Source organism: Catharus ustulatus, chromosome W (genome assembly GCF_009819885.2).
Source record: "Catharus ustulatus isolate bCatUst1 chromosome W, bCatUst1.pri.v2, whole genome shotgun sequence".
Taxonomy (NCBI): domain Eukaryota; kingdom Metazoa; phylum Chordata; class Aves; order Passeriformes; family Turdidae; genus Catharus; species Catharus ustulatus.
In genome coordinates this window covers 11,939,172-11,966,220 of record NC_046261.2, presented here as the reverse complement: position 1 = coordinate 11,966,220, position 27,049 = coordinate 11,939,172, and the positions used below count along the sequence as shown (strand labels likewise).

General features: G+C 44.7%; 1 protein-coding gene across 2 annotated transcripts in view; it reads left to right on the top strand.

The window, feature by feature from the left end:
- Positions 1-25,138, top strand: part of LOC117005023 (ubiquitin-associated protein 1-like) — a 111,147-nt gene extending 86,009 nt beyond the window's left edge. The window contains exons 2-7 of one of the 2 annotated variants that reach the window (XM_033076244.2): positions 8,376-8,492; positions 9,021-9,935; positions 18,008-18,043; positions 18,475-18,672; positions 20,110-20,211; positions 23,079-25,138. In XM_033076244.2, coding sequence (XP_032932135.1) covers positions 9,156-9,935; positions 18,008-18,043; positions 18,475-18,672; positions 20,110-20,211; positions 23,079-23,219 — 1,257 coding nt within the window. In that variant the 5' untranslated portion in view covers positions 8,376-8,492; positions 9,021-9,155 and the 3' untranslated portion in view covers positions 23,220-25,138. The remainder of the gene's footprint in view (positions 1-8,375; positions 8,493-9,020; positions 9,936-18,007; positions 18,044-18,474; positions 18,673-20,109; positions 20,212-23,078) is intronic. The other variant, XM_033076243.1, reaches the window with a different exon arrangement.
- Positions 25,139-27,049: the final 1,911 nt, after the last annotated feature.

Sequence of the window (27,049 nt, the reverse complement as noted above, 5' to 3'; positions counted from 1 at the left end):
TAAGATAAATAAACAACAACAGCAACGACAAACAAAACCAGAAACCCAATAATAGCCTTCTCTCGCCTGTCAAGCAATTTCCTCTGGTGTAGTTACAACCACAACCGGCAGGAGTGCTGGCGGGCCCTGGTGAGGTGACGGTTTCAGTGACTCTTTTTAAGCCAACAGAGGTGTTGGGGGATAGGTTTCTTTTCTTTTGTTCCTTCTTACCTATAGAATTTTTCCCACAAGTTGCTAAGAAGTACTAACTACTGGGTACTTATGGGTACTTAAGAAAAACAAGTGGCCAAGCTCAGGCATCTGGTTGCACATCTCTCATCTGGGGGGTTTCTCTCCGAAGGGCGAAGATACCGTGAGAACTGGGAAGCTAAAGGGGTGGGGGCAGGAGCTACTCTCACTCAGCTTGGGAGAAGGACGCTGGGAGCTGCTGTTTTGGGGAAAGGAATTCTCTGCTGCCGCCGGAGTCCAGCTCAGTCCTGCTTTCTTCTTCCGTGGGGATCTTGAGCTCACCTCTCTCTGCCCTGCTGGGAGCCAGTCTGCTGCTGTCCCGCTCCCACTTCTTCTTTGGCATTGCTCCGAGCTTTCGCTGCACTGTAGCCCTGCACCCTCTTCCTGCCGAGACATCCCATGGTTCCAGCCACAGCTCCAGAGCTTCTGATACATCTTTTCTACCACCCCAGAATGTTTGCTCGTTCCTGCTAGCCCAGCTTGCTGTTTCCATAAGTCCTGCTGGGGCACTGGGATTGACCACCCCAGGGGGTTTGTGAAGCAAAGCCTCTCTTTCATCCCTTCCCGTTTCGGCTGAGTCACCATTACGATGTGCTCCCCAAGTTCACACCACAGCACTCCTTTCAGCCACAGGGGAATCATCCCACCTGCCCTGGCCACTGGGAGCCACCAGCGCCCCTGCCAGCTGTGACCGTAACTACACCAAAGGGGAAATTGCCTGCAGCTGAGAAGGCTATTACTGAATTTCTGGTTTTGTTTGTAGTTAATGCCATAGTTGTTATTGTTTGTTTGCTTTATTATACACACTAGTAAAGAACTCTTATTCCTATTCTCATATCTTTGCCTGAGGCCCCCTTAATTTCAAAATTATAATAATCCGGAGGGAAGGTGTTTACATTTTCCATTCCAAGGGAGGCTCCTGCCTGCCTTAGCAGATACTTGTCTTTCAAACCAAGACAAGAGGGCACTAGCGGGCCCTGGTGAGGCAGGGAAGCTGCAATGATTACTCCGCAGCTGCAGGGGGATCCTCATGGCAATGGCAGCTTGGACAAAAAGGGAGAGGGGAGATGGCTCCCCTTGAAAAAATCACGGGGAGCAGCCAGTCCCAGTAACCCTCCGTGTGGTGGGCTGGACTGTAGCAATAGCCTCGGAGCAGTGGGCTGGAACAGCATACCTGGGACAACAAATAAAAGTGTAGCAATAACCCCGTAGTGGCGGCAGGAACAGTGGGGGCTGGGTGGATCTGTGGGGGGGCGGCCAAGCTAAAGTGTAGCAAAAATCCTAGAGCAGTGGGGGGCAGGCAGGTCTGACTGGGCAGCAGTTGATGTTGGCAGGCATTACAAACAGAAAAAAAAAAAAAAAAACAAAAAACCCAGACTTCAGCAGCAAACCTCAACGCAGTCCCATCTAGGGAAAGAGAGGCGCCTACTCACCGCACCACATGAGCCCAGCCCCTGACCCCCAGCCAAGTTTTCGTTAGTTCCCCCCCGACCTCTTGCAGTATCTCTGAACTTCCCAAGAGAAACCCTCCAGCCAGAGAGCAGAGAGGTCACTCCCCAGCTAAGAGACTGCAATAACTGCATCCTTTCCTCCCTCCTCCCCCAGGACCATTTCAATGTCATTCCAAGATGTCCAGCTATGTCTTTTGTCTCTTAAATACCATCCATTCATCATCTCTGGGGCAATAAATGGGAAGAAACTTTCTTGAGAGAAAGAAAAGAGAACAAAAAAGAAAAAGCCTAACCCCTAACAGGTCTAAATGCTCCCCTTACTAAATTGGAAAAGCATTTTTAAGAGCCAAATGCTAAGAACTGATACACCTGTGCTATGGTATACGTGCAAAATCTTGTTTGAGGGTAAAAAGTGTTGATATAACCATATTTTATGTGTTCTCGTGTTGCTATCACACGAGGGAAAGTAAGACAGCACACAAGGGCAGCTTCCAGAGAAGAGGCCATTTATTGACTGAAAACGCAGATATTTTATAATGTGAATCGCAAAACTCAGGCAGACCAGGAAGTTATTGGACAAAATAGGAAAACAACCTCTGTCACATACAGTACACTTATGTGCAAAACAACAGGTGTTTAATCTATGTTTTTCTATTTCTACCTGGGAACGTCTGCAGCCCCAGAGCTGTGTATTCAAAACAGCCTGGGAAGGTTTTAGCTATCCATAAGAAACAAGAACTGTTTAGTTTTCACAGCCTGAGAAAATCCTGGCTGAAATTTTCCAAGGCCACAAACAGTGTCTACATTCTCAGAATTGTGGGATGAAGAAATAAATTTTCACTTCTTGTTTTCTGTGCAGTTCTGAGTGGGAATTCTTTTCCAGCTGTAGGGTACACAGGTTACAGCATGGTACACAGATGGCTTCCAGGTCTTTGAGAAGCAGGTCTTTCTTACCATAAACTCATAGTAGCATAAAATTAATGGCTTTAGCATAAATGTTGAAAATCTAATCTCCAAATGCAGGTTATGATACAAGAAGTCCTAATTGAACTATATTTTCTCATTTGGATCCATGATTTTCCTTGGCAGTCCAAACTGATGATTATTTTCATTTCAGTTTTGACAGATAGTTCTGCTTCTTTTCTTCCCTTTTTTCTTGTTATAAATTTGTTTTTTCTGCCCTGCAACTCATCCACTGGAGAGCTGACTATCTCAATTACCCTACATCATAGCTTTTTCATTATAACCACTAAATGATTACCTGATTGTCCTAATATATATATTTCCACCCAGTTAAGATGGTGTGGAAGAGCTAAAGGCAACTAATGTCCTATTGCTGGCTTCATTGTGCTATGTCTCCATTTTCCTGCTGTGCTGAGGCTCCAGTATATGTCCAATTGGACTGAAAAACCCTGCATAATAGGATGCAACTATGTAGAATACGCATTTTGCAGTGCAATTTGACTTTTTTTACAGCTGTAGTGACAGCTGTTAAAAAATAAAAATGCAAGGAAGCAAAATTGCCCAAAGCTGTATGTTTTTATATAAATATCCCCTTTTTAATATAAAAAAAATTTTGGTCAGTTTTGGTCTATGTATATAGCCATATACACACATGCACAAAAACCCCTCATAACTCTGCTTGGATAGCAAAGAATGTATAATGAGTATTGCTCAGCACTTCTGCCAGTGATTTGTTTTTCAAAGTTACCTTGCTGATAAATTGTGTATCATGCCTCTTGGAGTCTTAGAGCTAAGGGAATGGAAAGCTGTTATGCAGTCGAGACAAGAGGTCTCCAGGATCTTACTGGAGCCTGCTATAAGAATAGGATGTGGTGCAACACATAGCAAGTCTCAGAGAAGCTTAGTAGAGGCAAGGTGTAGTGGTTTTGGCAAAGCAGGCTATAGAGACTTCTCCACAAGAAAACAGTTCTCACGGCTTTTAATTTCCACTAATAGCAGCCACCTGGGAAATCTGCAATCTTGAAGTCCCTGCCATCTTTCACAGCCTTCCCACAGCTGAGTTCATGTGCCATGTCAACTTATGGGGTACTATTTTAAGGATGAACTGTTCAGAAGCAAAGGTTTCCTCATCTATTTCTGAGATCATCTCTGGGAACAGAGGTCTTCTTCTTTCTCTTGGGGCAAAGGGTCTTCATCACTCTCTGTTCAAATTTCTCATAGAATCACAGCTACTTCAACATCTGCTTGCTTCAGCACTGGTACCTCTACTCTTGACTGTGGTTAGAACACTTCATCCCCTCAAAATGCATTCCATGAGCTGCAGGGAATAAGTCTGATATATCAACTATATCTTCACCATAGCTTTCCAAGAGATTTCCAGCCCAAGGCATCTCCTCATCACCTCCCATCTGGGACCTGACTCTTTCTTCTTGTCTGACCTCAATGTCTCCATGTTGTTTCTCTGGGTGTCTTCACTCTGTCCTTTCACTCAAGAGAGGATGGGAGGTCTTCAAGTCTCATCTGTGCACTGAAAGAGTTAATATCTCACCCGAGGCCTGCAGATGATCATGTGAACCCTGCCAGGTGGCTTCCAGAGTTGTTTATGGTGGAGAATCCTGCAGTGGCCATGCTGGGAGCCTGGGCCAGGATAGCAGGGGCTGCTTAGGAGAGGGGAGAGTTGACTAGGATCTCGACAGTCAGGCTAGAACTCAGCGGCAGCACCCGTGGGCTGATGGCTTCCCCTCCCCCTTGCCCGGTGGTTTCTGGTGAAACTCAGCAGCGGCAGCATTTCAGCTGCACCCCAGGCCCACCTGGCCGTGCTGGGGAGGGAACCCAGCCTGGCCAGCACTGCAGCAGAGGCAGGGCCCTGCTCAGCCCGGCCCTGCCAGGCCCATGGGCCGCATGGGGCCTGGCCCAGCCAGACTAGTTACCTGCTGAGAAGCCAGAACCAAAAGAGAGATTTACAGGGGTTTTTTGTCTTTACATGGGTGTTCACAAAGGCGCATCTAACTTTTTAAGTTGTGTAACAATGTGTCAGTATTAAAAATCAGACACTGATTGGTTTTTGTCAGGTCTAAAGAAAGCTACCAAAGTCCTTACAGGGAATTATTTCCATAACTGGTTCCTTTCCTTCCTGTCCTGGTTTAGGGCAAATTTGGGAGAAAACCTCCAAAGGGGTTCCTCCAGAAAGGACTCAAACGGCCCCTCCCCCAACTGGTTCAGGAAAAGATTTCCTTGGAGAGAAGTGTAAAAAAATTGTTTATTTAACAGTCAAAGCACTCCCCAGCACAAAAAATGAACAATACTAAACAACAAAACCTCTTGCTGCTCCAGAGAGATTAAAAATTCAGAAAAAGCCTCTTTCGTGGGTTGCAGCCTGGCTCAGTCAGTCTCTTAACAGTCACTTCAGCACTGGAAAATGCCACAGCCCAGGCCAGACCCCAGTGGGCCACAGGTGTGAGCTCCCAGTGCTCTTCTGAGTTTTCAGTCCAGAGCAGTTTCAAACAATTCCACGAAAAGGGAACACAGTCCAGGGAACTTCTTTGCCTCAGATAGTCAAAAACTAACTAAAAAGCAAAGAACTCTCTCCTGCTGTCCACTACAGCCAACAATACTGTCTGTGAGAAGGATGCGGGGGAGCAAGTGCAGTCTCTGATAACAAACTCCACTCTTTCCCCCTTCACTCTCAGAACCAGTCTTAAAGCTGCAGAACTTAATATCCAGCATAAACAGAACAGGCGATTGGGGATACAAGCACCATATAGTCACCCTAGGACATTCCACCTCTCATCTCCATATCGTCAGCTTACTACCAAAACTACAGTAATTTCACGAATACAAGCCGCACCAATTTGACCAAAATTTTGGTGGAAACCCGGAAGTGCGGCTAATATTCCGGGGCGGCTAATCTATTAACAAAATTCTAAAAGCTGCCAACACGGACGTGAGAGCCCGCGGCAGCCCCAAGCCAAGCTGGAGCCCGGCCGGCCCCGGCAGAGGTGGGAAAGCCTGGCAGAGGCGGGGCCAGCAGTGTGGGGGGCGGGCGGCAGAGCCTGAGCCAGCAGGGCGGGGCAGGGAGGGCGGCAGAGCCTGAGCCAGCATGGCGGGGGAGCCTGGGAGAACTGGGGCTAGCAGTGCAGGGGAGCATGGCAGAAGCAGGAAGGCCGGCGGGTGGGGCTGCCTGGCAGCGGGGGAAGCCCAGCATAATCGGGGCCAGCAGCGTGGGGGAGCCCGGCGGTGCGGGGGCCTGCAGTGCCGGCCAGGGCGAGGAAACGCGGCGGCGGTGCAGACGGGAGGGGGCGGCCGGCGAGCCTGGTGGCGGCGGCGGCAGCCCTGCCGGCGGGGCGAGCGAAAGCGGCGCTCGCGAAAGCGGCGCTCGGCGAGCGAAAGCGGCGCCCGCGAAAGCGGCGCTCGGCTCGCGAAAGCGCCGCTCGCGAAAGCGCCGCTCGGCGAGCGAAAGCGCCGCTCGCGAAAGCGCCGCTCGCGAAAGTGGCGCGGGGCGGGCGCGGCGCGGGGCGGGCGCGGCGCTCGCGAGGCGCGGCGCAGGGCGAGCGAAAGCGGCAGCGGGGCGAGCGAAAGCGGCAGCGGGGCGGGCGGCGAGCCCGGCGGCGGCAGCCCTGCCAGCCGGGCGAGCGAACGCGGCAGCGGGGCGGTGCTGACGGGAGAGGGGGGCCAGCGAGCCCGGCGGCGGCGGCAGCACCACCCGGCCAGCCCCGCCGAGCCGTGGCGCTGAGCTGGGCCACCCGGCCCCGTCGGCAACCATGAGCGGGCCGAGCCTTCCTGGCCCCGCCCCGAGCCAGTAAAGCCCGCTATGCCGCGATCCTGTTACTAATTGGCCAATTTGTGAAAGCTGCGCACGGATTCTCGCGACGAACGAAAGTGCGGCTAATATTCGGGGTGCGGCTTATCTATTGACAAAGACAGCAACATTGTCGAGGCACCGGGGGTGCGGCTTATAATCCGTGCGGCTTGTATTCGTGAAACTACTGTAATATATATTCTAATGCTACACACACATACATTATACATACATATATATATATATATACAGTATACAGCTATATACAGATGATGGCAGTGACATTCAGCAAACAGTGATATTTGCATATGGTTCTCTCCCAAGAATCAGATCTCCCAGATGTACACATCGTGTTGTTCCATCTCTCTGCATTATCCACCATGTGCAACCTAGTCCCTGAGCAAAGACAATCCCATGAATGGGTTTGTCTGTACTTGAGGCAGAATTGATCCAAACTGTCTTCCCTAACAAATCTCTGACATGCACCACTGGGACTTTGTCTACTGTATTCAAGGACTCAGATTGGGCAGGGCCTGCTCAGGCCTTACCAAAAAAATAAATTAATACAAAACCAGCACACAAGGGTATCTTATAACTTCTTGTGAGTCACAGGTTATACCCTGGACTTTACTTGTAGGTTGTGTTTTCTGAGCATTTTTGGTTATTTAAAGAGCATTTGAGGTTGTTCATTCTTACTAAGATATTAAAGCTTTAAGTAAAGCTAGTCTGTTCAGAATGTTGTCCTTTCAAGCAGGCCCCTACTATAACCAATAAACTGATCGTGAGTAGCTTACAAATGCCTTCCTGTGCTAACCTGGCCCTGAAGGAGCTGATGTTAAATGAAAAAAAGCTTGTGAGATCTTGTTGTGCCAGTAACTGCATCAAAATTTGCTACTGCAGGTAGTTGTCATCATCAGTGTAGCCAGTATATGCCCTTTGCTGGTGAGCCACTGGCACTGAAGTAATACCAATACCTCTTAAACTAGTCGGCATAAAACTATATCAAGTCCCTTAGAAATATATTAGGGGGAACTGAGTATTGTATTGGTCTTTGGATGAAAAAAAACCCCTCTGCTGTACTCTTGAATGACTTGTGTAACTTGTGGACAGGAGGTAGTTCAGTGATGCCAAATCTGGGTATGGCTATCTAGTAGGCTTGCTACATCTGTTGTCTTGGGGGGAGAGGGTGGGAGAGCTGTAAAACTGATCTTGGGATGATGTCCTGGTTTAAAGGACAGGTGTCTGCCAAGGAAGGTGGGAACCTCCCTTGGAATGGAAAATGTGAATGTGACCCCCCCCCTCCCCTCCAAATTATAACTTTGAAATTATGGAAACAACCACAATGGCAGCAACAACAAACAAAAGCAGAACCCCTGTAACTAACAGCCTTCTCTCGGCTGCAGGCACTTCCCCGTTGGTGCAGCTACGGTCACAGCCGGCAGGGGCGCTCGTGGCTCCCAGCTGGGCAGGGCAGGGCAGGTGCGATGATTCTCCCGCAGCTGCAGGGGTCGCTGTGGCAGGAGCTCAGCTGCCTCTCTCCACATGGGTAATGGCGGACGCGCAGACGGGAGAGATAGAAAAGGGGCTTCCTTTACAAACTCACGACGGGCCCGGTGCCCCTCCAGATAGCGAAAGGAGCTGTAGCAGGAACTTCGGAGCAGTGGCTAGAACAGCAGAGGCAGGCACACCCCCGGGTGGCAAACAAAATGTAACAGAAAACTCCTCAGCCTTAGCAGGAGGTGTGGGAGTCGGGTGGACACGGAGTGCTGGTCATAGCAGCTGCCGCACGCAGCCGGGAAACGCGCCCTCTGGAAAGGGGGAGGGGATCGGGGTCCCGGATTTTCTCCTGAGGCACCTGAATATTTGGTGAGGGTCCTTTCCAGTCAGATCGGGTGTTACTAAGGTCCCAGTTCACCTTCTGGTCTTACGAGCAGAGACTCACCCACGGTAAAGGAGTAGTGCTGGGCTGGACTCCGTGGTGGCAGCGAATTCTTCCTGGGGTAGCAGCAACTTGACTTCCTCTCCAATCCCAAGAGCAAGAGAGAGAGGAGGTGAGCCCAGCCCCTCACCCCCCAGCCAAAATCTCCCGGTATCTCTGCCTTTCCAAAAGAAAGCCCCTCAGCTAAGAGGCTGCAGCCAGCTGCGCCCCTTTCCCCCACCTTGGCCACTTCTTTTGTCTCTCTTAAGTACCGGTCGTTATTATCTCTTAGGCAACAGATGGGAGAAAATTCCCTGAGAGAAAGGAAAAAAAACCCAAAAAATTCTAACCTCCAACAGATGATCAGTTGCTCTATAGCAAAACTAAGTGTAGGGAGGAGGCAAAATATGATATTTTAATCTAGACTATAGACAGCTTTTAGTGCTAGAGACAAAATGAACTATTTCTGAGTTCCTTTAGTTTTGTCAGTCTGTAAACCTACAGACAAGATATGCTGGGAAACAAGAGGTACTGGGGAAAATTGATGTCTGTCCATGGTAATTCACGTAGCTCTTATTCTGTTACTTATGTTGCTGTTAGAAGTAGTGGCTATGATCCTGATATAATTTGTTTTTTCCTTTCTCCCCCCACCCCTGGCCAGTATAACTTCTCACTGGAAAAGAAAACAATTGAATGGGCTGAAGATATCAAAAAAATTGAAGCGGCACAGAGAGAAGCTGAACACAAGGCAGAAGCACTAGCAAATTCAAAAGCAGCTTCAGAGGACATCACCAAAATGGGGTTCTTGGAGGAACCTTGCCCTGAAGTCATGTCTCCTCCTATTAACCCCATCCTCGCTAGCCTGCAGCACAATAATATTCTTACTCCCACACCAGCCAACAGCAGTGCTGTGAAGCCAAAGGTTCTCAACCCACCTCATCCAAAAGCAGACTTCAACCCAGCTGATTTTGAATGTGAAGAAGACCCTTTTGACAAACTGGAATTAAAAACTATCAATGATAAGGAAGAATTAAAAAATATTCTTGAAATTCATGTTGGTACTACTGGGCCAATTGTTGCCCAGCTATTAGATAATACTTTGCCCAAAGCAGAGTCTGAGTCTATGTTGCAAGATGAGAAAGATCTGACATCCATAGAAAGGGCTACATTGGACTTCAAACCCCTTCACAAACCAAATGGCTTTATCACTTTACCACAGCTGGGAAACTGTGAAAAAATGTCCTTGTCTTCCAAGGTGTCCCTGTCCCCTATCACTTCAGTGAGCAACATCAAATCCTTGTCCTTTCCTAAACTTGACTCTGATGAGAGTGATCAAAAATCATCAAAGCTTATGAGCACTACCTGTCTCCGCAACGGCACTTTGCTCAGCTCTTTGCAGACCTGTGCTCAGAGTAAAACCAGTGAACTGAATGGACACCATATGGTGGATCTTTCTGCTCTAAACGAGGACAGTGGCATGGAGACATCAACATTATCCTCTTCATCTAGACTGCCTTCCTTTGCTGCGTCAAGAGTTTGTACAGAAGACGAATCATCTCAAAGCACAGCAATTATGGTAAACATACAGTCGATTAGAGTTGGGGTTGCTGGGGAGATGTGGAGTTGTGGAGGTGCAGAGACAGATGTTGCTTCTAAAATGTCCTGTGATTTTGGGTTCATTTAATGGGAGAGATATGTAGATCATGTGTGGTAGTTCCTCTTCATTTATGTTGCAAATTGATCAATTAAACAGGTCTTCATGCTGGCAGTTCTGAACCTCAGGTTATTACTTCACACATTCCCCTAAATCTGATATTTTTAGACCAGTTCTGGTGACTTTTCTTTCAGCTTTTTGGTACTTGTTCATAGTTGCACACCGTTGAGCTAAGCATATGAGATCTCTGTACAGTCCTGTGTTTTGTCTTATCCAACTGAGATGTATAAGATTCTGAACTGCTCTTAGGTTTTGAATTAAATCTCTTCTAGATTTGTTCCTTGGTTTGCTTATATATTTGCTGGAAATAATGGACATGCCAGCTTTTCAAGGAATAGAAGCAATCACATTAAAAAGCATGTGCTTTGTCATGCGCGAGAAAAAGTGCTTGCAGTTAACCTGGAGTGAAAGAATTGTCTTTGTTTTTTTAACATTTAATTTATTTATTTTCTTTGTGAGATACTTTTTAAAATCTAACCTTTTAAAAGGATGAAAATTATGGTGGTCTGAAACCTGATATTTATCCTCTTCCTTGTAAAGGAGGGGGGAAGGATTGCTTTTTGGATACTAAAAGCAGTCCTGAGAATCATCTTGGATCACTAATGTTACAATTGGTTGCTGTACAGCTCTGAGACAGGAATTTGATGTTTCGTTTCTTCAAACTTGTTGCAAGTTCCAAAATTATTTTGGGGACACTTAACTTCATGACAGTTATTGCCTTTGTGAATAAGAGCAGAAATTTTAGTAAGTATTGAGGTTAGACCCCAGCCAGCAACCAATCTCCAGGCAACCTCTCAATCACTCCCCTGCCAGCAGGATTAGAGGACAGTCAGAAACAGACAAGCAAAAAAGGCCTTGATGCTGTGTAAATGCTACTCAGCAATAACAAAAACATTTCTACTATCAACATTGTTTTCTGCACAAATCCAAAACATACTAGTCCATACTAGCTCCCATGAAAAAAATTACCATAGTAAAAACCAGCACATTTCACCCCTTATTCCACAGTATTTACATCATGTGCAGGTCCTACACTATCCAATACAACCTCACTAATCACCCTACTCTTTCCCATTCTTTGCTATAATACACATATCATTCCCTTAGTCTGCAGGTCAGGACTGCTGCTTTTAAGGCTTCTCTCCTCCATTGGTTCATGTGGTTCCTGTTTGTCCTGGTTTCAGCTGGAGTACAGTTAATTTCTTCTCAGTAGCCCTTACAGTTCCAAGTTTTGGATTCAGAATGTGAATGATGTTGATAATACACCAATGTTTTACTTTTTTGCTAAGTCATGTTTATCCTTAGTCAAGGACTTCTTTTTAACTTGTCTCATGTTCTGCCAGTAAGGAGATTCGCAAAAGAAACTGGGAGGGAGCATAGCTGGGACAGGTGACTCAAAGTGACCAAAGGGATATTCCAAACCTTAGAACGTCATGCCCAGTATATAAACTGCAGGGAGTTACTGAGAAGGGTGACCAATCTGGGTTCAGGAAGGGCGGGGGGGTGTCTGGCCTCGGTCAGCAGGTGGTGAGTAATTGCATTTTGCATTACTTGTTTTTTCCCTTTTTATTATCATTATCATAATTTACCATTATTGCTGTATTTTACTTTATTTTCAATAATTAAACTGGTTTTTTTCTCAATTTACAAGTTTTACTTTGATTCTTCTCCCCATTCCACTGGGGTGGAATGGGAGAGAGGGAGGGTTGAGCGAGTGGCTGCATAGTGTTTAATTTAATTTCCAGCTGGGCTTAAACCATGACACTGTTATAGTAATTCCTGTAACATACAACTCAATGTCTGGCAACAATATAAAGGTATATCTATTACAATCTCCACACCTGGTCCTTTTGGGCCAGATTATAGCATTTAACATTGCAATGAACTCCCCTTTTTCCCAGCCTGGCTGCAACAAGGGGTTTCCTGCTAGAGTCCACCATTAGTAGAGTCCCCATCATAGTCCTCCATGTCTGCAGGGGGACAGCTTCCTCACCATGGTCCGCACCATGGACTGCAAGGAATCCTTGTTTTTTCTGCATCAGCATGGGGTCCCTCCCATGGGAGACAGTCCTCCATGAACTTCTCCAATGTGGGTCCCTCATGGGCTGCAGTTCTTCACAAACTGCTCTAGTGTGGGTCCCTCATGGGCTCACAAATTCTGCCAGCAAACCTGCTCCAGTATGGGCTCTTCTCTCCACAGGTCCTTCCAGGAGCCTGCTCCAGTGCTGGCTTCTCATGGGATCAGTCTCTTTTGGGTATCCACACACTCCTGTGTGAGGCTCTTCCACAGGCTGCAGGTGGATCTCTGCTCCTGTGTGGACTCATCCATAGGTCACAGTCCCTTCAACTCGAGTTCACACTGGAGTTCCAGCCTGTCCATTACAGCAGCAGTGCCTTGGTCATCTGCCAGCCCAGGCACATCACCATTTCTGTTATCTAAACATTCCCAGGCACAATACAGTGAGGTGATAAGCAGCACAGCACTACAGCAAGAAATGGAAGCAAAAACCAACCACTAGTGAGCACTGGACTAATATAGTCAGGCAAGCAAACCCATGGCAAGTGCAGGAACCTGACGATTAATACACAGCACTGACAGCTATAAATTTGTCCTAGCACATTCCAATCAAATCTGTTCTCTTGAACCCCTTGATCCCCGTGTTGAGTGCCAAAAAGGACTGTTGTGGTTTAACCCCAACCAGCAACCAAGCCCCCCATACTCATTCCCCTGCCAGCAGGATTGTGGAGAGAATTGGAAGGGTAAAAGGTAGAAAACTTATGAGTTGAGATAAAGACAGGTTACTAGGGAAAGCAAAAGCTGTGTGCACAAGCCAAGCAACACAAGGAATTAATTCACTACTTCCCATGGGCAGGAAGGTGTTCATCTATTTTACAGCTGTGAAATGACACATAACAATTACTTGGGAATATAAATGCTATCACTCCAAATGTCTCCCCCTTTTCTCCTTCCCCTGTCTTTATATACTGAGCATGATGTGATAGGGTATGGAATATCCCTTTTGTCAGTTGAGGTCAGATGTCCTAGCTGTGTCTCCTCACAAGTTCTTGTGCATCCCTATCCTCCTTGCTGGCAGGGCAGTACAAGAAGCAGAAAAGGCCTTGACACTGTGCAAACCCTGCTCAACAATAATAATAAAGAAACCCTCTATGTTATCAGCAGTCTTTCCAACACACAACCTCATACTAGGTACTGTGAAGAAAGCTAACAACCCCAGCCAAAACCAGCACATCAGTAAGCTTGTTATTTTTTCCCTCAAAGAACATAAGATCTGGACACCGATACTCATAAAACCTAGTGAAAGCTGTATGGTCAAATCCTCTAGATGGCTCTAAAATAATCTGGCTACTTCTGTCCAATATAAATGGTGCTTCAGTGGTTCTGTGGCCTTACTGACATACTACAGGATTTCGTGTCACCATGTGCTTTGAAACAAGTGACACTGCTGCTCTCCTGTTCTCTCATCTTTTTTCAGACTTAGGTAAATGCATTATTAATTGTGAATTGCAGTATTCTGACAACTAGTGTATTTGTCAGCACAGGAGAACAGCTGTTTATTGATCACTAGAACAAATTCAATACAATAAACTTTGGCAGAAGCAGCAGCATGCTGAGCAACTGCTCATTGTTACAGATCACAGGTTTGAGAGGTGACTATCATCGTATGTAGCTCAGAGGTGAAAACTCAAAGTATGACACATCTCTAGGGATTAACATAAAAGATCACTTACACCTAGATGGCCACATTTTCACTCTTGACTATTAAAATTCCTATGCCAGATTAAAACTTATTAAATACTAAGAGGGAAGGTATATTCTCAAGAATGCTGTAAGGAAAGATACAAACTGATAAAAAATAGTCTCATTAGGAGAAGTAATAAAGATCTTCATTTGAAACTGTTTCTACTTTGGAAGTAGCAAACCAAGAAATAGGTATGCCAACAGAACTAAACTTCAGAATGTACTCGTTTCCTATTTCCACAATATGGTCCCAGTGGCTAGTAAAGGACAGCTGAATTGCAAGAAATTGAATCACAGAATCATTTAGGTTGGAAAAGACCTTTAAGATCATTGAGTCCAACCTTTGACCAATCACCACCTTGTCAACTAGATCAGAGCACTGAGTGCCATGTCCAGTTCTTCCTTGGACATGATTTGTAAGTGTAACAAAATTTTGACATTGTAATTGAAGTAAACGTAACAGAAGTCCTCAGAATGTGAAAATGATAGAAGGAAGTCAGTCATCTCTGTGACTGGGAGCAGAAGGGGCATGTCTCCCTTCAAGATTGCACAAGAATAGGCCTGTCCTTTTTAGAAAGTCTCAGAACAATTATACGTCCCAGTGTATTTCACAGTGGTTCTTATACAGATTTTTTTTCTCACAAGACTAGAAATTGTAACTTTGGATTTGGAGTTTCCACTGGAGTTTATGCTTTACCGGTGAATTAGATCTAGGGTTCGTTGGATGGAAATAAACTTGTGATTTCTCTGAGACAGCATTGATTCTGTTCTGGGTGGTCCCCTCTCCTCAGTGTGTTTATGGTGGGGGGTTTTTTGTCTTGGTTGATTGGTTTTGTTTGGGTTTTTTTTTTTGGTTTTTTGAAGCTCACTAGTTTTTTTTTTGCAGCATTGACAGAGGGGAGAAATGATTAGTGAAGTCAACAGGTTGGAATTAAACAAAGCTGATCATAGACCTCATTAGAATGATGCATTTAAAGAAATCTGGTTGCTGGAGGATGAGGCGCTCCTGGTAGACCATTCAGAATATATATGGCTGCAGTAGCATGGTGTATGCAGGCACACCAGCTACAGACAGGGCTCCTGGCCTATAAAGTCCCTAAAAGTAGGCACAGTGTAAAGGTACATACTGAAAGCAATGTATGTTTGCTTCTTGAAGGGCACTGAAATGTAAGTTTGAGATGTAAGGGGGCATGATTGCTAAATGACCAGTCCTAGCTTTGTCCCCCAAAATTCCTTTAGCTGTTTCCTTCCTCCACTGGAAATCGCTGACCTCAAACACAGGTCAAGCTCAAGTACATTAAGGAAGAGGAGTTGGTCCTGGACTCTTGAATCTCTAGTCTAAGAAGCAGTTTTGGTTTTCCTGGCTGCAACATTGATAACCAGCTGATTTCAGAGCTACTTTAGAACCCCAATTCAGTGTATCCCATATTCTAGTGCTTTTTGCTTTGGCAGAAGTGCCTGGCGGAAGGGGGTGTGTGAAGAGCTTTGAACCCCTCTACCACCATGAGGAGAGGTTCTTGCATAAACCAGTTGATCATACCAAACGTGATTTTTCAGGCTTTGTGTCCTTGAAGATAAATTCTTACCCTGGAGATGAAAAATGGGTAGAAGAGCATAACAAGGCAGGTTTTTTTCCCTCCCTCTTTTCTTCCCTCCCCCAATAGATGGAATTTGCCAAAATCCTAACATATATTCTCAAAATTGTTTTTCTATGAATAGGTTTTTTTGTTGTGGTGGTCTTTTTGTTTGTTTTGGTTTTTTGTTTGTTTGCTTGTGTTTTTCAGTTTGGGCCCAAAGAAGGCTTTTCTGAAAGATGTAGACAAGCTTTCAAGCAATCTATGTTGGCTTGATATTAAGGAAAGGCAATAAACATCAGCCCTTGGTCCAAAGTAATTTCTTGCAGTCTTTTTAAATTTGATTTTAAATGAAGGAAGACTTTGAAATGGATGAATTGAAAGGGGCAGACTTCTGACTTTGCAGTGCTGTTATCTTGGGTAAAGTAATATAAAGTGGAGGGTTGACTCTGCCCTCTAGCAATCTGGCTCTGCAGAAATGGAGCAGGTGTACAGCAAGGAACATTATCCAGCCTTGTTGGTGTACTGAGAATGGGACCAAGTGTTGGGCACTGGTAGAAAAATCACATGCTCTTTTTAGCCAGTGTGCCATTTTGCTCGTATATGGTGGTGGTGTGGATAAGTGATTTAGGTCACTTTAAGAATCACCATCAAAAGTATTAGCAAAAGGGGGTTTAATATGAATTTATAAAAGTGTGATTTAACAAACTTTGATGGCAAGGTTCACTCTATTACTATATGGATGAAACATACAAAAGAAAATCAAGTTATAATTGATTTAGAATCATTTACACAGAGACTGAAGATGCAAAAGGGTATGAGAGACCCTCCTGCTGAGTCACAAGGTTTATAGTGGACCCCCTTGGTTTCTAAACTCCTGACAGAACTTAGGTGCACTTAGGTCCAGTTTTAGTATCAGGCTTGGACAATGGTTTATGGAATTAACTACATGGATTTCATTAGTATTAATTCATCATGCTATCAGGCACTTACCAAGGCTCTTGTGAAATAAAGGGTATGTCCACCTCAGGTAAGGAATCTCAGAAACTGAGAGACATCCCAGCTCAAGGGGACAATCACTGGTGTGCAGTCCAGTTGCAATTTAGAGAGAACTCAAATTGGACTCATCCAAAGATCTGTTGTTGATAAAAAGTGTCTTTGCCTCCAGGAACAACCTTGAGAGGTGTCCCAGCTCAAGAGGAGTTTACTGCCCTGCAGCCATGCTGCCTAGCAGGGAGAGCTCAAAGGGGGTTTACTTAGACTGTCATATTTATGGGATAAAGTGGTTGGCTCGTTGTCAAATTGCATATGATTGGAAAGGTATGCATGAGATTCCTTAAACCCATAACTTTCTTTGGTCCTTGATGTTATAAATTGCTCACTACAATCGAGTAGGTGAATCGATAAGGCAATTTATTAATTCGTTGATAAGGAACAGGCAAGCAGCGCTGGGGACGCGGGGACTCTGCGCTCCACTAACACGTCTGTCTCACCTTTGGTCACTGCCCCTTTTATAGACAGCTTCTTGGCTGTGACATGCCTACTGTGCTGGGGCACAAGTCTGAGCAAGCCCGAACATGTTGGCTAGCACTCAAGCAGGAGTGGCTACAAGCCCCACTGGGCCTGGACAAGGCTCATACATGTTCTCAGGTTACACTCCTAGCAAGCAGGTAACATCGGTAACAAGCCTTTTCATGTTCGCACAAGCCTGCGTTTTCCTTATACGTAAAAAGTGGATACAAGTCATAATTATAGTGGCCAAAAAAAAAGAAAAAATACATAACAGCAAATGCCAGTAATTCACAGCAAAGTGATTTAAACAAATATAATGAAATAATTATATTTTCATTGGTCTCATGTCCATGCTTTACTTTAAGTTCAGTACTCTTGTTTATATTGATCCCATGGCGTATTTTTCATAATGACACTAATCATTATGTAACATCTCACATTGATAAGTGCATCTTGGAAAAATCACACACTATTCATGTGTTAATTGCACAATCATGTTCCAAGCTCATATGCATTGATGCTCTCTGCTCCTTTGTGTTTCATAGAACTACAGCTCAGACCTTTACCTCTTTTGGAGCCTGTATCAAACTACTGCAGGTTTAGTTAAGGGGGTTGAGTGCATCCATCACAGGTGTATGGAATGAAGTGCTTTGAGAGTAGAAAAGAGGTATGTGTTTCTCTTACTCCTCATGGTCAAAAAAAATTAAGGGAAGTCTCTAGACAATGATTTTAAAATTATCACTATAATTGAGCCAGTGTGTTACACTGAGCTTTGTGAACATGCAGAAGTCACAGTGAAAGAATAAACAAGCTTACAATTATTATGAGAAGGGACACATCCTTCTTGACATAAAATCTGTTTTTATAGAGTGCTGAAAGAAGAAATTATCCTTATGTCTATTCTATAACTTCACATAACTGTGTAATGTCTGCATTTCATGTGGAAAACTGATCAGACCAGAAGTCTCCCTAGTATAGTAGACTTATTCCCAGATCTCTCCCATAAAACCTTTCCTCCCCAGCTGTAACAAATTCTGTTCACTGGTACATAATGTTTATAGTCATCTTATTTGTGTGTTGTCCAACAGGTGCACCCAGACTACAAGGAAACAAAAATACTTTCGGTAAGTTTCCAAATACCTGTATGCTTGCATTGGATCATGTTTCTGAAAATCTCCAGAAGTAGTGTTCCTTTGAGAAAATCATAGATGGCAAGTAAACTGGGGTAAAGGAAGCAATCTGCATGCTTCTGCTGAGGTACAGGGTTTGACTATATCATATGGTTGAGCACTGAAAGGTTTTCATCCACTGATAGCAGAGGGTATATTGGAAAGAATCTGGGTTGTTGGTTGCTGTTTTGAGGGTTAAAAAAGTATGGTGGGAATCAGACTGTGTGCTGCTTGGTTTCATCCTAATTGTGAATAACTTCCCAAGGGCAGTCTAGAAAGCCTCTTGGATTAATTACATGGGGTATCCCGGTTCTTCACTAGCCAGAAACAGGATGAGGGGATGCAGAAGATGACCATCACCTCAACCTCTGGATTTTCCCCTTTAGGTAACACACCAAAATTTCCCAGTGTCTAAAGTGCCCAATAATACCAGCTGTACAAAGCAGTCAGGTGACCCTGCTCCTGAACTACAGCAGGCCCTCTCTGATAGTGAGAGGCAGTGCATAGAGACAGTTGTCAACATGGGATATGCACCTGAGGACGTCCTGAAAGCCATGAAGAAGAAGGGGCAGAACATAGACCAGGTAAGAGCTTGTGCAGCAGGGAAGAAACCCTTGATTGGATGCTGATTCTGCTGAGAAACAAACCTAGGTTTGCAAAATTTATAGGGGGAATATATTTATTCTAACAAGGGGTTGCAGCCTGTAACTGCTGTGATGTTAACCACTAAAGTTGTCAGCTGGTAATAAAGGCTCCCAAAACCAAAGAAAAGAGTGACCACACTTATTTCTGATGAGAGACTGTCAACCACACCTGTGGATGCTGGGTAAGAGCTCCACTGAGCTTGGGATGGGCTTTTAGCTCCATGTCAAGCTGGGAGAGGTACTGGGCCTTCCCAGAAGCCACAAAACCATCCAAAGGAAGCTTAACATGGCTCTATGCCATGCTTAGTGCCATGTGACAAAAAAATCAACCAACTTCCCTTGTTCTGAGCATGAGTTGCAATGCTGATGTCTCTACACGTAGAGACGGATTTTGCTCCTGCAGGCTTACAACATCCCTGAAAGCCTCTTCCAAGGCACCACTGACCAACTTTCTTTTGTATGCTGTGTTGCTTCCTGCCTCATATGTTGCCTCAAACACTTGCTAAAACCAGGTCATTGAGGTCATTGAACATTAAGCGCTGCAGGGTGAAGCGTGGCTCTATCTTGGATCCGCTTCAAACATTTTAAAGCATGAAGAATGTGGCCAAACTTTCTGTGTGGGAAACTCTAGGTGGACTGAGCATTCCCTGCCAGGACTACTGTGCCTGTTGCTTCTGGAGGAGGAGTGTCCCAGTGACTCCTTGTGGAACTGATCTGCTTGGCCACTACCTACACATCGAGAGTGATTGTGCTGGAGTGAACTGCAGTAAAAAATGAAAAAAATGTCCTTTAGGATGGTGGGTTTAAATCCTGATGTATTTGCAAGCTGTGTTATTTTGTGGACCTAGTATTACCTATCAGACATTTCCCCCTACCTCTCAAAATTGAAGAGGACCGATAAGAAATTTGGCAGTGGTTTCTGTGTGTGTGAGCTGGGATTTACAACTCACTCACTAGTATGCTGAGTTGATCTTTAAAGGCTGGATGTTTTCAGATTGCATTAGCTCCTGTGACTGACTGAAAGGAAGCTAAAAGCTGAGACATCTTGACTGTTCAATTTACAGTTTCATCTTAAAAACTTGTAGCATAAAAAGCACAGTTAAATTTCTAAAGATTGGCTTGTGAGACTCTTTTGACTAGAGCAGATGATGTTCAGAGCTGGTGGGAGAACACAGGAAGACAGAAGGGTTTATCTGCTTTCTCTGAACAAGTTCTTGCATAAACACCATCTCAGATCTACTAGGAAGGACTTTATCTGAGTCCCTGGTGAAGCCTGGGGTAAAGTTGTGCTGAGCCCCTCTGCATGTACAAAGATGGTATTCAGCCATGTGCTGCAAATGCTCTGCAAGCTTAGTTTATTTTCTTCATTCCCCACAGGTTTTGGATTACCTGTTTGTACATGGACAGCTTTGTGAGAAGGGCTTTGATCCACTTCTTGTTGAAACAGCTTTGGAAATGCACCAGTGTTCAGAGGAGAAGGTGAGGGCACAATGTGTGCAGGAATAGAGAGAATGTGCAGTTCCTCTGGCTGATGTAATTCTGGCTTTTGTGATAATGCCACCTTGTTTCCAAAACTGACTGCTGAAGGACATTCCTGTGGTGATAAAGTGAATATGTGTTAAAGAATTAGAATTATACTGTGTTCCTTTATCATTCTCACTTGAATGCATTTTTATGGAGACAGGATTCTTTCATGAGTCTGCTTATTCTGGTTGCAATGTTTTGAACCTAGAGTTCTCTTGTGGGTGAGGTGCTTGGTACAGAAGTAGTTAATTTCAGAAGCAGCAAATTATCTTTCAAAACCTGTCAGCCTTTCCTGGCTGTGATTTTCCTCCCTTGTACAAATCCATCTGCCTGGCTGCTCAGCAAATTGGGTTAGTGTTCTCCCTGAAAGAAGTTAGAAAATGGTTTTTTGGATCTGGTTCATTGTTTGGCTGCTTTACAAACACCAAAAGTACAGATACAGGAGTGAGTAACCAGCTCGGAAGACAACAGGATCTTTTAAATTTGGCTGTCTGTTGTGTGCCTAGTTATTACATGAAATCTTTAGAGGTGCAACCCAACCCCCCAGATGTAGAATAATAGAATGGTTTGGGTTGGAAGGGACCATAAAGATCATCTAGTTCAAACCCCTCCCCCTACCCCCATTAGGCAGGGACACCTGGAAGGTGCTCAAAGCCCAAACTTTTCTTGGCAACCTGTTCCAGTATCTGACCACCTTCACAGTAAAACATTTCTTCCTAATATCTAACACAAACCTACCCTCTTTCAGCTTAAAGCCATACCCCCTTGTCCCATCACTCCACACCCTTGTAAATAATCATTCTCCAGCTCTTTTTTAGCCCATTTAGGTATTTGAAGGCTGCTACAAGGTCTCCCCAGAGCCTTGTCTTCTCAAGGCTGAGCAATCCCAACTCGCTCAGCCTGTCTTCATAGGAGAGATGCTCCAACCCTCTGATTATTTTCATGGCCTCCTGTGGACTCGTTCCAACAGGTCCATATCTTTCTTGTGCTTGGGAGCCCAGATCTGGATGCAGTACTCTGGATGGAGTCTCACCAGAGCAGAGGGGGAGAATCACCTCCCTTGATCTGCTTCCCACACTGCTTTTGATGTAACCCAGGATACACTTGTCTTTCTGGGCTGCAAGTGCACATTGCTGGGTTATGTCTAGCCTCTCATATACTAGCATCCCTCAGTCTTTCTCTGCTCTCAATATATTCATCCCCCAGCCTGGATTGATCCCAGTGTTTGCTCTGACCCAGGTGCAGGACCTTGCACTTGGACTTGTTGAACTTCATGAGGTTTGCACAGGCCCACCTGTCAAGGTCCCTCTGGATGGCATCCCCTCCAGTGTGTCAACTGCACCACACAGCTTGGTCTCATCTGTCACAGCACAGCTGGTCTGTAGTTGGGCAAATAATTTGGCCATAAATATGAAACCCAGTTCAGCTAGCCTGTTTCAATAAACTGGTCCCTGGGTGAACAATGATAGGATATATTCAAACCCAAACAGGGACTTCAACCAATCATGTTCCATCCTAAGCTGCAGACTTCTCACTGGTCAGAGAGCTGGGTGGTCCAAGATCCCAACCAATCAGCTGTCTAAGCCTGGGAAATTCAAACCCCCTATAAAAAGGGACAGCCATGATAAACTCAGTGCTGTTTGTTGAGGACCCTCAGTAAGTTCGTGTCATTTCTGTCTCCATCCAACGACCTCATCGTAACATCATCTGCTGAGGGCACACTCAATCCCCCTGTTCATGCCACCTAAAAAGGTGTTAAATAGCACTGGTCCCAATACCAATCCCTGAGGAACACCACTCATCACTGGTCTCCACTTGGACATTGAGCCCTTAACTGCAACTCTTTGAGTGCAACCGTCCAACCAATTCCTTATGGACCATGTGGTGCACCCTCTAAATCTATGTCTCTCCAGTTTAGAGACAAGGATGTCATGTGGGACAGTGTCAAATGCTTCGCACAAGTCCAGGTAGATTATGTCAGCTGTTACTGACATCATATATATGCCTTCTTGCCTTTCTTGGACTTTGTGATGAGCTTGCAAACAGAGGAACAACAGTGTGAAGATGGGAGCAATGATGTAGTTCAGTAAATGAATTTGCTACTGACTTAACCCCAAAACTGGAAATGGCTAATCTCCCAATCGTCTATCTCAACCAATTTGATTTTGGTTTGATTTTGTCATTATTTGTCATCCCTCCCCCCAAAGCGGAGCAGAGGTCCTGTAAATCACAGAGGGTTCATAAAAGTCTGATCAGTCATTCACTTCTTGTTACTTTATTTTTTTTTTAAATTCAAGGAGGAATTATGGTTTGTGTTAGTAATATTGTACATAGTGTGTCCAATAGTATTTGTGCTAATCCCGCAAGTTTGTCCTAGATCTGAAGAACCATTTGATATCAAAGGCTACTGTGCTGTTCCCAAAGTCATTGTAACTTAAAAAAAATTCAGATGCAACAGTAGTTGGTAGATGTGAGGGAGCAGGGTGACATTAATCAGAGTCTGTTAGGCCAGGCTGATAAATTCCCTACTGAGAGAGACACCCCCACAGACCGAGCTTTAGTGCCATTGCTGAAGAGGATTTTGAAAATGCAGGCCTGCGAATACAGGGGACTGAATGTGAGGCTCCATGGGCTACTGCACCCAGAGCTCTGCCGACTGTGGTGTGAGCAAACTTTCTCCAACCATTGGAATGGGTTGTACTTGGGGTACAGAAATCCACCCTATGGGGTGCCCAGTCACTGAAGACTGGCTGTGTGCTAAACCTCCACTGAGCACTGACCCTCTTTTCTCTTGCAAATAATGGACTGTCTGTGTTTTTCAGATGACAGAGCTTCTCCAACTGATGAGTCAATTTAAAGAAATGGGCTTTAAACCAAAAGACATTAAGGAGGTCTTATTACTACATAACAATGACCAACAGAAGGCTTTGGAAGATCTGATGGCCCGTGCAGGAGCCAGCTGAAAACACATTCCTGGATTCTAATCATGCAACACAGCAAGACCAGGGTGACAATCTCAGCAAGGAGTTTGACTTTTTTGCATATAAGGGAGAGTGTCTGAGCAAACCTGCCCATGTGCATCACTCCAGCATTTCTTTTTCCACTGAGAGCCAACTTTCTTAAAGCAAATTTTTTAAGTGTCCTTTCCTAAGTTTCCTTTTTTTTCAACTTGGCCACAGAGAGTTTAGACTGTCCAGCCTCTACTGGAATTGTACATAGGTAGAGATGGGGTAGTTTCTCCCACTCACCTTTTCACTGGAGTTGAACAGAAGAACATTGTTGGTTCTGAAACTAGGATACTTTGGTTCTTTGAAGCTGCTTCCATGGTGTCTGCTTGTACTGAATTACTTGATTGTGTCATAGTCCAGATTAACTGGTTAAATTTGACCTCTAGTGCAATGGAGTTTTATTTTTTGGGGGTAAAGTTAGTCTGCAACTTAGTAAAACTGTTTCATAAACTGTTGCTATGCATAAAGAGAGACCCTATTCCTCTTGGGTTTTTTTACCCATGCATCCAACACTTCTACCAGACATGAGCATTCAATGCTGAGTGGTCTGTAAATTTCCTTGAAACGGGTAACTGGATCTGCAACTTCTTTTGGTTTTTGAACCTGAAGGCAGAGAGCTGGAGCTTAGTATTCTTAACCCCCCAGGTTTTTAGGATATTTAAGGCAATGCTCTGCTAGGAAATCAGTTCTCTTTTTGTCTTAAATAATACTCAGTGTGATGCAGGAGGTTCTTTTCAAACACTTTCTTTAAAAGAGGTACTTACTGCATTAGTTCCATTTCTCACACTGCTATAGAATTGCATAATAACATCTAGTGCTAGAAATCAGCTTTTGGGTTAGTTTTGATAGTTAAAGTTCTAAGTACTTAAAATATCAAGTCTTGAGAAATCTTTAAAGTAATCCACTAAATATTTTTATTCTACTGAAGAAAAACTAACAAAATCCTCAATATAACTCCCAGTGTCATGGTTCCCATCTCTCATGCTCTTTGGCTTCAACAAATGAACATCTTACTGTATCCTGCCTGCTCAGGTGCTGCCTGCTCCTGTAGGCACATGTGCACACTGTGTGTTGTGCAGAACAACCAGAGGTCTCCAGGCAGACGGCTGCAGTGGTGCAAAAACCAAGCCTAGGGATCCAAACTCATGTTACAGTATGGAGCTGGGAGCATTGAGAACTTAGGCAGGAAAAAATGACTGGGCTCATTTCCTCAGTTTAAGTTTTTCAGTAGGAGGTTTTAGCTCATCAGGACCCTGAAGGAGATTACATTTGTCTCTATTATGTTGTTAACTTTATATGACCAAAATGTGTGATTTGGGTCTAGTGTTAACTCCTGGAGTTATCTGTGAGGTTCTCAACTACTTTAATTAACTTTCCTTAAAACAAAATGATGCTGAGGAAATATGTACCTGGTAAGTATCTAGGAGGTGTGGAGATGAATAATGAATAGAACCAGGACAGATTGCCTTGCATGTATCCCATAGTATTGAACTTCACCAGCTTCTATTGGTGGGACTGAAATTAAAACTTATCTAAGAAGGACATTCAGCAGCTGGTGGATCAGCAGCTGCTGCCTCTGTGGGTGCAGGTAAAGCAGTTGTCCAGCTTTCCTTCCCAGGTGAGAAATGTGACAGTTTGAAATTAAGAAATTGGGCTACTGATTATTCAGAAAAGCTGGAAAACAAAACTTGAACTGCTTTACTGTCACTGCTAAGAGCATTCGGTTGTGTTGCTTGTTTCAGTTTTCTCACAATTAATATCCAAACAAATCTGTCTGGTACTAGACAATTTCGAAAGGGCAAGAAGTCTTGTTGGCAAAGAAACAACTACTTAGACCAAACTTCTGAATAAAATAATCTCTTCAGTTGTGTTAATGTGTCTTGTTTTTTGGTCTCCCCACTACAGTAACCACTCTGCTTATGATGATTGTTGCAGAGGTGAGAGCAGAGAGGTGAAGATGGAAAGTGATACCTGTAAAGCTGGTGGTCTCCTTCCAAAAAGATGTACCCCTCTGTCTTCCTTGGTGACACTGCTCTTGCTTTGTCAGTGAGGTTTCTGTATTTACATCTGTATTAGGTTTGCATGGTCAGGTTTTGGTAGAAGAGGGGTTACAGGTGTGTCTTCTTTGAGAAGGTGCCAGAATCTAACCTCGTCTCATAGAGCCAATGCTAACCGGTTCCAAGATGTGCCCATTGCTGTCCAAAGCTGAGTCGATTGGGAATGGTGATACCTTCTGTGATAACATATTTGGAAAGGGGAAAACACTGGAACAGCGACCAAAAAAGAGTTGAGAATATGTGAGAAAACTCTGCAGACACCAAGGTCAGTAAAGAAGGAGGAGGAGGAGGTCCACTCGGGACTGGAACAGAGATTCCACTGCAACCTCTGGTGAAGACCATGGTAAAGCAGATTGTCCCCCTGCAGCCACAGTGAAGGATATATCCATCCTGCAGCCTGTGGAAGATCCCATGCGAGAGCAGGTGGATGCCCCAAGGACACTGTGACCCTATGGGAAGCCCATGCTGGAGCTGGCTCCTGACAGGACCTGTGGCCCTGTGGAGAGGAGTTCACACTAGAGCAGGTTTTGTGGCAGGATTTTGACCCTATGGGGGAGCCAGGCTGGAGCAGCCTGTTCCTGAAGGACTACACGCTGTGGAGAAGGACCCATGCTGGAGAAGTTTGTGGAGGACTGTCTCCTATGAGTGGGACCCCATGCTGGAGTAGGGGAAGAGTGAGGAGAAAAGAGCAGCAGAGATGACATGTGATGAACCCCCATCCTCCCTGAGCTGACTGGAGGGGAGGAGGTAGAGAATTTGAGAGTGAAATTGAGCCTGAGAAGAAGGGTAGGGTGTTTTAAGGGTTGTTTTTTATTTCTCACTAGTCTACTCTGATTTGATTGGCAATAAATTAGCACTTCAAGTCAAGTCTGTTTTGCGTGTGACAGTAATTGCAGAGTGATCTCATTGTCCTTATCTTTTCCCTTGAGACTTTTGTTGTATTTTCTCCTGCCCTGTTGTCGTGGTTTTTGCCAATTGTCTGAGGCTTACCCCGCACCCTGTTAGCTCATTAGCAGGGAAAGCCTGAGAGAGCAGCGTGAACTAGGGTAAAAGATACAAAAGAGGCTCTTTTCTCCCTGGGGGTTCTGACGTTTATTTCATGGTTTCCAGGAGGCAAAAGAGGAAGATCCCCAAGGACAGGGATCTTTTCTAGGATCAGGAAGAGGCTGGGGGAATTGGCATCCTGCCAAAAAAACACAGGCAGAGGGGATAGGGTCAGACCATAGGTATTACAGGGGTCACAGGAGTCAAGGGACATACCATTCTTAATACATCTTGGATAGTGGATTACAACATCTCACAGTTTTTTTGTTTAATAAAGTTGAAGGAAAGATATTAGGTTCATCTTGATTCAAATTATGATCTTTCCCACCACTTGCAGTTAGTGGGAGAATTAGATTGTTTTAGGGTTTTTATCTCTATGTGATTAACTACTGAGGTAGAAGGAATGAGACCATAAATGGCCTTGAAAACTAAGTGACGTAGGAACACAAATGCCATTATTATAAGGAAAAGAATAACAAAAAATAACAAAATAGTTTTAACTATAGAAGTCCACCACCCTGTGAGTCCCCAGCCTTTGAACAGTTCATTGAACCAATCTTCAGATTCCTGTTTCACTTGTCTGATCAAGCTGTTCATGTTTCGGAGGGCAGCGTGGATGTTAGGAGCTTTCCAGGTCAGGTTCATGCAGCAAAGTCCTTCAAATTCCTGGCACTCATGTCCATG